The following is a 12040-nucleotide window of genomic DNA, read 5'->3' as shown; positions in this document are numbered from 1 at the left end:
AGGATGTTCCAGTATCAGCTGAGCTTTTATGAGACAAATTAGAGTATACACTATTTTTTAACATCCAAGCTGTTTTTTTTTTTTAAGTACTCTTTACTGGCATTAGAGGCAAAAGCTGCCTCTTATAGAGGTTCCAATATTGTAATCAAAAGTCCTTATGTGGTGTTCAAAGCCAAAAATGCTGTCAGAAGCAAAGAAAGCTCTGGTGAATGGACTCTACTAAGAAAAATGTCTGATTCGACGCTCTCTATTCACAGAAATCTAGGCTGTTGCAATTAGAAGTGCTTACGTTATTTGGCATGTCATTTGAAGGTTTTTTATTTCTGCTTTTAAAATCAATTAATTAAGCGACATGCAATGAGAGAGCTGATTTTCAAAATGAATTCAAGTATGCACTATATAGAGTTTAATCTTTTTGTGGGTTTATTTTATCAAAGGTAATTAATTGTCATAGAAGCAAAAAAATTAATATTTGTAAATGGGCATGCTGCCATCAATTAATGATTAGATTTATTTTGATTTAGGAAACAGCCATTTTTAGATGTTAGTAATACAGCTGCAGTGATAAATGTAAATAGACCCAAATGTACAGTGTATAGTTGGTCCAAAATATTGCCAGCACTAACAGGAAAAACCCACTATTAAATACACAGTATTGTTTTAAGCTCAATATTGTGAATTCATAAAAATTAAGCTAAAATCACTTTATAAAAAAAAAAAAAAAACCATGCTCATATATTAAAGAAACATTCCTTTAAAACTTAACCATATTAATTGAACACACACATATACACACACAAATACTTCAAAGTGTTTTTTTCCCCCATTTCCAGTCAAAGCCATGTTGCTAGTTAATGCAAAGATCATACACATCTACCTCTCTCTGAAGAACTTTAGGCCGTCGGGAACTCTGGCAGATTAAAGGAAAAAGACTGGTGAGGCAGAAGTTGCTTTGATATATCAGAGGAAATAAAAGACAATTTAAAAGTTGTCTACAGCTTTTTCTTTTAGATACCACAGGATGATCTAAACATACCCCACATAACATAAAACGTTTCCTTTTATTCTCTTTTACACTTACTTGTAAAGAACCCAAGCTATCAGAACTAGTACTTGCAGGTGAGTCTCTTCGCACTTCAGGAGCTGTCTCTGGAACTCTGACTCTAACATAGTTTATAAAGTGTCGCATGTTTGATACTAAGTTAATTCCAGGAAACCAACTGTCATGGCAACGTTCTGGTCCACCCACTGGTGCCTGGTAACACAAAAATAATGGATATCAAACCTTGTCAGGTCAGGTCATAGGTACAATGGAGATATAACAAGACCGATAATCATCCACTGCCAGTCATATTCCTGATCCTTTATCGTCTCATCCACAAATGATAAAGTGCTAATAAAACCCAATTCAAACACTAAATACGAGTATAAATTTCTCAATACTAATATGAATAAATTCAATGGAAGTCAGCTATATGTCTCCCAAAAAATACTTTTTTCAATCTGGAAGTACTTAACATTACATTGTATTTATCATCACCAATTAGTAATAATTCAAAATACAGTCAAATATGAATAATTTAAACCGATTGAGAAAGAAAGTCTGAAAAATCAACCAAAAGTATTATCTAGTCTTAAAGAAATCACAACAATCTTTTAATATCTACGAAAGAATGTATGTTGATTCAACCAGGACTACAGAGTGTTAACTCATTTGTTTGCTGTTATAATACTGGGTTATATTTTGTCTTTTTGGAAGGAGGGTATAAGGAGAATCTTACATTTGTAAAAATAATTTGCAGTAACCATTACTTTTATGAAAATGATATTTCTAAAGTCCTGAAATACATTAATAATTTGTATACTTACATACTTTAAACATTTTCCCATATGACAATATTTACTCCATTAAATTATAACCTTTACAAAAAGAATTAGCTACTCAAAGATATTATAATTTCTACACTGAAGACCTAACTTAACAACTGCTTACTGGTAATCAATGTCTTTAACATAAGATCAAAAATACGTTAACTATTTTAATGTTTGTGCTATGTTATTAAAAACGAATTCCAAAGTCAATAATTTCACAAATAGAGTTTAATATACCAGTGAAATCTCCAAAAGACAATACGTACATGAAGCTCAAAAAGGGCCTTTTCCAGCAATTGTTTAAAAAAAATCTTAAATGAATATGATGAATCCATAAGTACACTTCAAAACCACATACTACCTTTACTAAGGCACGTCATAACTTTTATTATTTTAAAATATAAGAAACTACTTACCTCTTCATCTGATTCCTCTTCAGGAGAATTTTCGAGTCCTAATTCAATCAGATATAAAACCATGCAGAGAACATGTTCTGACAGATTTTGATGATCCATCAGAATCTTTAAAAAGGGAAAAAAGTCTCATTAATTATTTTTCCACAAAATATATTTCATTTAAAGGTCCACAAGTGTTTTAATGTTATAAGTTAAAATAACATGATTGGATTTATAAAAATAAATATAAAGCATGATCAGATATGTAAGTAAAACTATATCCTGGTGGGTACTCGAACTAAAACAACAAAAGTGGTTCCCTCTCAAGATCACATTATAGTATTTTCAACCATAGCTAGGTATACTAAGTTCGTATATGTGCTAAAAGTTAACAGACTAAATAGTCCACTAAAACTATTAATAACAAATATATGGTGGCGTAGTAGTTAAGAGCTACGGCTGCTAACCAAAAGGTCCACAGTTCAAATCCACCAGCCACTCCTTGGAAACTCTATGGGGCAGTTCTACTCTGTCGTATACGGTCACTACGAGTCGGAATCGACTCGACAGCAATGGGTTTGGTTTGTTTTTTTAATAAAATAATTTAACGAGAACATGTTACATTCTAATTTGCTGATACTCCTGATGACAAGGATATCAGATAAATAAACCTGTTAAATAGGATATTTCATGCAAATGTGTTTAGTATCACAACTGGCACATAATTAGGACCAAAATAAATGTTTCTAGAACATTAATGTTCTTAAAATCTGTCTACGATTAAAATTCTGAGTCACTGATTATTTTGTATGGTTGTGTTAGTGTGTAGTTTATATGGGTGAGAAAAGAAAGGGGTGCAAATGGTTAGCAAAGAGGCTTCTCTGAGGAACATATGATAAATCTGGCTTTAAACAGGGTTTATAATAGCAAACTTACAATCTTACACAGGATTTCAGGCCTACCTACACCAATCACTTGTTCAATATGATATAACAGATCACCAACCAAAAGACACCTAAAGTACTGTAAGAAAAAGCTGGCCTGCCAGCTTGTCATCATTATAAAGCCATCTGACCAAGTGAGGGAAGGGATAAGAGGAAGAGGTTGGCTGGGGAGTGGTAGTGTCAGCTGTGTGCAAGATAGCGGACAGCCAAAAAGAAGACAGGCTAGGCTGGCCTAACAGAAACTTTCCAAACAGCTGATGGGACTGGGAAAGGAGAACTTAGTTACTTAAGATCTAATCTATTGTGAATAAAGAATAGAATTTCAATCACTAACTCTCTAATTTTTATTCTGGCTACGGAGAGGGCTTTCCATTCATCTCTTGTGAGGCCAGGAGTGAGGAATGAAGGCTTTGAAACTTTTTCTAAAAAACCTGACTGTTTTAACATGAGCTCTAACTATACCTATTTGACCTTGAAAAACAGATTCTGGCCTAAGTTTTCTCATGTCTAAAACTGGAATAATAATGCAGAATTGCTATTAGGATTACATGAGCTGAGACCCGTAATTTGCTTAGTACAATATATAGCAATTAGTGTTCAACAAATAGTAGGTGGTGCTGATAGTGTGAGGCGCAGAAGCAGCAACAGGAGGGGGCTGAAGCCTGGGAGGCAACAGAGGTCATCATTTCCTATCCATTACTTTACAGAGAGGAAACCAAGGCTCAGCCACACAGTCAGCTAGTGTCACCCACACTAGAATACAGATTTCAGGCTCCCAGGTCATTGTTCTATCATACTGTGCTGCTTCCACTAGGTAAATGTAGGATTATCAGCTAAATTCAAATGAATTTTGACTCGAAACTGTGTGACATTACAGCTTCAACTTAGTAACTTTAAAAAGGAAAAAAAAAAAAACACTTTATTAGATACTTACCGTAAAAAAGAAAAACCGAAAAACTATTTTCCTGGGGAGTTTTAACATGTTCTGTATTACAAGGTTCTTTAATATTAAATATGGCAGGGGATTTGATATATTTAATATCAAATATACTGAAATTGATTTTTAGAAAGTTTACTCAACAAGATTAAGCAAATTCAATGTCAAAGAAATTTGTTTCATTAAAATCATGAAAGCTATTTAAAGTTGGAATTTTAAAATTCATTCATAATAATTTTTTAACAACTAAAACATTGCCCTTTTTTTAGAAAATACTATTTTTACATTAAGTAAATGAAAAAATTGAAAAAATATAACTTGAAAGAGCACAAATCACTTGCAGTCAGGCTTCCTTAATTTTAAAAGCATGAATTACTTACTAATTGTTACTTATAATAGCACTCAGCTTCATCATCTGAACTAGTTATTTAACCTCTAAAACTCAATTTTCATTTCTGAACAAACAAGAATAATGGAATTTTTACTCATAAGGATTTTTACTATATTTAAACAAGTAAATATATACGAAGTATTTGAAAAAAAATCTGGCACTAAGTAAGCATTCAATGTTATTTGTAAAATAAATACAAAAATCATTTTAGCAAGAAAAATATTCCATTTTTTATTAAGAATAAGGACAGTTTAAATCATTTTACTGACTAATCCTCTTGGAAATTAATGAAAATAAACTATTTGAGATTTTTTTGAGGTACATGTTCTAAAATCTTAACAGAAATAACTTGCATAAGTAAAATGGAAAATTGGTCTTGGGGTGGGACTTAAAAGAGGGGTGTATAAAAATCTAAAGGCATTATTTCATTACACAGCAAACACTGAGAAAAATACTAAAACGTCTACTTAACTAAATTCAATGCATACTTTCTTAAGTAATAAAAAATAGTTATATGTAGTAACTAGGGATTTGCCTATCAAATACACTTACTTTTCATTTCTTTTAACTTAATTTTTAATTTTTCAAATTCTAATTAGGAAGAGGAAGAAACAATATTTTCTTTGAACCTAATTACACAATATGTATCGTGTTTATAACTGATACACGTTTATAGTTGTTTTATCTATGTAACGTGGGTAGAGTTGTTTTATCTTTCATCTCTTATCCAGATTAGATCATAAATATCCCTGTTATATATATGCACACATACTCCATAATATTGTTTCATATAATTTTTGAGTACTCAATTAATGTTAGCCAAATAAATCAGTTCTATGTAAGAACCATAAAAAAAAAAAGAAATTCTAGGTATCAAGAAAGTAAAAGTACCATCTTTTGAGTTTTCTAAGATGCTTATTAAAAGCATATTCTTGATGTTGCTACAAAGGAGCCCACTCAAATCCCTCCATGTCACATTTCTGATCAAAAGAAATATGTAGAAAGCAACTCTAAACTAAGAGTTATCTGCCCCCATAGCTGATGTCTTAGTTTTGTCATTTTAGTGGGTTCTGGTGGGTGCTTGCTCCCTGTTGTTCATTCTATTCCTCCTGTAGTTCACTTCTTGCTCCAGAGAAGCCATAAATAAATATTCCTACCTGAAGTTGGATAAAACAAACAGTTTTCTAAAAAGCATGGCTTAACTATCCAACCTGGTATTCACACGTATGTGATTATGACATATCCTCATATAACTTAAATGTATATATACACTTTGCTTTAAAAGTGGTACTTTTATGTAAATATTATCTTTTAACTTTTATTTGAAAATTATGAAAATAAATTCAATTCTGATTCTTTCTATTCAAATTGCTACTGTACCTTGTAAAGCAGAGTGAATAGCACAATGTGTAAAGTTTTACAGTGCAAAAGTCTCATGAGACCTTTATAGCTGGGATGGAGTGGTGTCCTTTTCTTATAGGGGGGCCAGGGATTTCCAGGGAATTTTCCACTCTGTTTTAAGCTGTAAAAATAAAACAAAACAAAAATTATGTGACAGACTCAAAATTAACCTGTAATTTCAATAGTGATTTACAGACATCAACTGTTCTGTCACATATTTCTATGCAGCATAGGTAGTCCCCAAATAATGACTTATACAAGTTACGACAAACTGCACTTCAGGCCCTCAGTTTCAAAGGGTTTTTTTGGTACATCTTATCGTTGGTAATATGTACTGCATACAATGTTGCAGTATGTAATTTGCTGATGTTATCATTCTCAGACATTCACTCGCAGATGTTCAAAGGCTGGGTTTATAAAGTTACTGACAATAAAACACCATAACAATGAAAATTTAAAAAAAGAGGTATTCTACTTATATCAGAACTGACTTGAAAGAGAGTCGTTACAACAGAACCCTGTCACAGGTCGGGGACTACCTGCACTGCTTTGAATTGTTCAAGAACACCAAATGATATTTATTCTCTACACAACGAACATTACTGTTTCCTTTCCTATTGGATAAAAATAAGTAGAGAGAGCTAAGCTAAAAACTAGAAAGAACTGTGAATTAAAAAATGCTAACAAGGGGAAAAGAACAGAAGGAATTCAAAGAGAAGAACGAAACAAGGAAATTTCTGATTTCAACAATAGAGCAAAATAACCTAGAAATTCTCCCACTATCAACAATTAAAAAAACTGGGTGAAACATAAAATACATTCTTTTAAATTCATATTCGAGCTCACAAAAAGGAAAAGAGGAATTCCCCAGGTACCAGAAACAAGGAATTAACAAGCACTAACACTGCATTTGGCAATGGTTTTAAAGCCCTTGAGACCTCAAAGTCCTTGGGCTCACACAAGGCTCAGAGGTTGAAATGAGATCCCACATGGCTGGAAGGCTTTACCCTCACTGAAAAGAAATCCCAAAGGAGAAAAAAGACAGCTTGTCTGTCTCTTCTGAGGTGAAAGGACAACAGGCTCCCAGGAAGATAATAATTATGAACTTGTACGTAAATAATAATAGACTCAAAATACAAAAGGCAAAATTTGAAAGAATTACTCAGAGAAACTGACAAATCCACAACCACAGTAGAGGATTTTAATATACTTCTAATAGCCCATGAAAAATAAACTGGTAAAGATTCTGAAGCTTTTTCCTTCTAAATTTTATTTATTTTGTTGTTAATGTTGAGAAAAAACACAGCACAACATACACTAACTTAACAGTCTCTACGTATACAATTTCATGACACTGATTATGTACTTCGAGTTGTGCAATCATTCTCACCCTCCTTTTCTGAGTTGTTCCTCCTTTATTAACATAAACTCACTGCCCCTAAGGTTCCTATCTAATTTGTGGAGTTGCTATTGTTGATCTGATCCCATATAGATAGTTTTTAAAAGAGCATAATGCTCGAGGCAGGCCTTTTTTACTAGTTAAGCTAAGCCATTGTTACGTTTTAAGATGACTTCAGGAGATACTTTTGGTTTAAGGTTTATAGACTGAGGATTTTGACAGCACAATTAAAAATCTTGACAAATAAAGAATACTCAACAATTATATGATACACATAATTTTAAGTGCACTTGGACTATAAAGTACGTGCAAAGCATATCTCAACAAATACCCAAAAGAATTAATATTCTGACCATAATCACTTCTCACAAAGCAATAAACTAAAATAAATACTAAAAAGATAACCAAAAACTCCAGGCATGTAGACATTTTAAAACATGAAAAAAAAATTAAAGAAATTCAGAGGCCATTACAAATCATAATAATTAAAAAAAAAAATATTTAGAACCTAAACTAACTAGAAAAAACTGTTGGCTACAACCAAAAGCAATGCTTGGAAGAAAAGAAATCTGCAGCCTTAACTTCATATATTAAAAATGAAAAACAAAGCACCAAAGAAATAGAACAAAGAAAGCTCAAACTAAGTTGAAAGAAGAGAATAATGAAAAACAAAAGAAAAAACAGTAAAGTAGAAAAAAAGATAAAGGAACAACAAAACTATAAGTTGATTCTTAGAAAAAATACAACAGGCAATCCTGATAACAGTAATGAAGAATAAGAAACAGCAAACACATATAAACAATAGGAATTTAAAAAAGGGATATAAAATTATGCAGGAGAGATTATTTAAATCATTGAGTATATACTTAAGACAAAATAGAATATTTCCTATAAAAATAAAATTTAGCAATCCCTCTCAAGAAGAAATTTTTTTAAAAACCTAAGCAGACCTATAATCTGTAAGGAATGTGAATCCAGTTTAAAATTATCCATAAAAAGGAAAAGATACAGGTGGTTGAATAGGCAAGTTGAGTCAAAATTCTTCAAGAAACATCCACGTGAAAAAGAACAATGTTGGACCCCCACATCACACCATATACAGAAATTAATTCAAAATGAATCAAAGGCAAAATATAAGAGCTAAAACTACAAAACTCTTAGAAGAAAACATAAGCTCTGTGACCTTCAATTAGACAATGGTATCTTATACATGACACCAAAGGCACAAGCAACAACAAAAACATAGATAAACTGGACTCTATCAAAATTAAATGTTTTCATGCTTCAAAGGATACTCTCAAGAAAATGAAAAGACGAACCACAGAATGGGGGGCAGGGAGGCAGGAATTGCAAATCACAGGTCTGATAAGGGTCTAGTATTGAGAATATATAAAGAACCTTTACAACTCTATAACTAAAAGACAAATACGCCAATTACAAATGGGCCAAAGATCTGAATAGACAGTTCTCCAGATCATACAAATGGCCAATAAGCACTGAGAAAGATCTCAACCTCATTAGCCATCAGAGAAATGCAAATCAAAACCACAATGAGATACTATTTCGCACTTATGAGGATGACTATAATCAAAGGCAGATAATAAGTGTTAGTGAGGATGTAGAGAAACTGGAGCTCTCATACACTGCTGGTGGGAATGGAAAAGGGTGAAAACCGTGTGGCAGTTCCTAAAAAGGTTAAACAGAGTTACCATATGACCCAGCAATTCTACTCACAGGTATATACCCAAAAGAAATGAAAACATATATTCACAGAAAAACTTACACAGGAATGTTCATAGCAGCATTATTCCTAACAGTAAAAAGTAGAAAAATAGCCCAAATATCTATCAACTGATAAATAGATAAATAAAATGTGGTATATCCATACAACACGATATTTTTCGGCAGCAGTTGGTACCCCAGTAACTGGAGACTAAAATATGGAGGACTATAGGAAGACTGCTTCTCCCCAACTCCAGTAGAAATCTAGCAGGAGGGTTCTTCTCTGGAGAGTGTAAAACACCAAGCACACTTAACGGTATGAGAATGGGAGATTAAGTGATTGTATGCATATTTGATTCAGAGCCCTTAGACCTCATCGGCCTTTTGGCTCACAAAATAATGACAGCCAGACCATTACTCTCTGAGCAATATTTAAGGTGTTTCTCTGAGGACTCTTATCAGATCAAAAAGAAAGATCTAAGGAGACTAACAGAAGGGCTTCAACAAAAGACCTACCCAATTCACTCTACATTAAAACTCAGAATCAACAAGCTTCACCAGCATACTCAGAGTTTCTAATCACTAATACCAGTATTATCAGGAATGCCTCCATCATGGACATGGGAGACTGAACAAATAGAAAATGTAACTCAGTAAAAGAAATAATGTGTAGGTAGAAAAATAGATCTAAAAAAATCATTAACATACCAGAGAAATAAGAGCTATATCTATAGTACGAGAGGATGCTTTCTTAAAATTAAGGAAATTCAGAGAAAATATGCTCTTAAAAATTAAATGACGACATACAGTTGTCCCTGGTATCTGTGGGGGATTGGCTCCAGGACTCCCCATGGATATAAAATTCCACATATGCTCAAGTACCTTATATAAAATGGTGTAGTATTTCCACATAACCTATGCACATCCCCACATTTACTTTAAATCATCTCTAGATTACTTATAATACCTAATACAATGTAAATGCTATGTAAATAGTTGTTTCATCACAATTGAAGATTTGCTCTGGAAGATTGCCTTTCTTTCTAAGAGTTTCTCGAGTTCTTCTGGGAACACTGATGCTGCCTTAGCATCAGCTGATGTGATTCTCCCGTGATCTTTACACTGAGACTGCAGCGCTTTACATAGCTAGCCAGTCATCCCTTACTAGCCTTAAATTCCTTCCTCTTGCTCTTCTCAACCTCCACACATTTAGCCTTTGTGGGGTTGCTTTGACCACTTAATTGCTTTTTAGGAGCCATTTTTTTTTTTACAGAAACAAAGGGTGCACACAAGTGGCAAACAAATAAGACATGAGGCAAACGATGCTCAATGAGAAAGACACTGAGAATCTATGAAATGGTAGGAGGCTACAGCAGGGTATGCGTACACATCACTTCATTCGCATAGATTCAGCACAGTGCTCAGCATGTGGCAAGTTCAAGTTTTGCTTTCTGGAACTTTTTTCCCCCCCATATGTTTTCGATCTGTGGTTGGTTGAATCCACAGGTATGGAACTCATGGATACAGAGAGATGACTGTATGTGAAAAATAAATACATGGGACACCTGCCTCAAATTAGGTAATTAGGAACAGCTCTCCTGCTGAATACAACTAAAAAAACCGGACAAAAATATAAAATCATTTTCTTAAAAGCATCAAAGAACTAACAAGACAGGAATTAGGTGGGCCATGATCCAGAAGAAGATGTGGATCCTAAGAAGCCAGCCCTAAACTGAGAGACTGAGCTTTACCTTTGGCAATGTCAAGCAGCCAAGAATCAAAAGAAAAAGAATCAAGAATCAAAAAAAAAAAAGCAGTCACTAGAAACTGTCTCTGAGTGGTCCCTGATGTTGAATTTAGTACGCAAAGACTTTAAATTAGCTATTATACATATGATCAAAGAACTAAAGAAAACTAAGTTTAAAGAATTAAAAGAAAGTATGATGACAATGACTCACCAAATAGGAAATATCAGTAAGGAGAGAGATATTACAAAAAGAACCAAACAGAAATTTTGGAGCTGAAAAGTACAGTAACTGAAATGAAAAATTTACTGGAGGGCTCAATAGCAGACTTGAGCTAGCAAAAGAAAGAATCAGTGAAGTTGAAGTTAGGTCAATAGTGATTATCCACTCTGAGGTAAAAAATGTTGAATGTACAGGCAAGAAGTACAGAAAGTCCATTCTCCGTGACCATACTATTGCCGGATATCCAGATTCTGACCAATACTATAGACCTATCACTGTGCTAAGCGGTAAGCCTTACTTTTCAGGAATCATTCATAACCTTGCTGGTTAGCTTCCCCAGAAGGAGTTCTAATAAATATTTAGGAAAGTTGAAGGCAACCTACAATGCAGAAAATCTGCTCAATTTATTTTCTCCTTTATCTAACAATGGCTCCTATACATACATATCAATGAACAGTTCCAATGTTAAATATATACATATACACGTATACATAGTTAGTTTTATACACATAAAACCTAAAACCAAACCCACTGCCATCAAGTTGATTCTGACTCATAGCAACGCTATAGCTAGTTTTATATACATAGCTAGCATTATATATTGGAGCCCTGGTGCATATATAGCTAGCTTTTTATATATATAGCTAGGTCATATATATATAGCTAGGTTTGTTCTGCTACTCAGTTTTTCAAAACTAATTTTTTAAATGGATACAAAGAAACAGGGTAAAATTATAAGAAAAAAGAACATGATTAATATAGAAGCCAAGACTGAAGATGTGGGAGGGAAGAGAAGGGAGGATCACACAGGAAGCTTCTGAAGCACTGGTAATATTCTGTTTCTTAACCTGGGTAGTAGGTACATGGGTATTCATTTTATTATTATTATTCAGACTGTGCATATGCTTGATAAACTCTTCTGTGTGCATAATACATTTAATAATTTTTTTTTAATTTAATGAGACACTGCTACGCACCCACCAACTGACAGTCTCGTTAACAAACATTAATG

At 33.3% G+C, this 12040-nt stretch overlaps 1 protein-coding gene across 4 annotated transcripts in view; it reads right to left on the bottom strand.

Annotated features, from left to right (window-relative positions):
* Positions 1-12040, bottom strand: part of UBR3 (ubiquitin protein ligase E3 component n-recognin 3) — a 236017-nt gene that overhangs the window by 106534 nt on the left and 117443 nt on the right. For all 4 annotated transcript variants that reach the window (XM_049887378.1, XM_049887377.1, XM_049887379.1 and 1 more), the window contains exons 20-22: positions 5920-6061; positions 2289-2393; positions 1082-1255 (exon numbers count right to left, since the gene is read on the bottom strand). In XM_049887378.1, the coding sequence (XP_049743335.1) occupies positions 1082-1255; positions 2289-2393; positions 5920-6061 (421 nt within the window). The remainder of the gene's footprint in view (positions 1-1081; positions 1256-2288; positions 2394-5919; positions 6062-12040) is intronic.

Source organism: Elephas maximus, chromosome 6 (genome assembly GCF_024166365.1).
Source record: "Elephas maximus indicus isolate mEleMax1 chromosome 6, mEleMax1 primary haplotype, whole genome shotgun sequence".
NCBI classification, from domain to species: Eukaryota; Metazoa; Chordata; class Mammalia; order Proboscidea; family Elephantidae; genus Elephas; species Elephas maximus.
The sequence above is the reverse complement of the archived record's forward strand: the minus strand, read 5'-3'. Positions and strand labels throughout refer to the sequence as shown.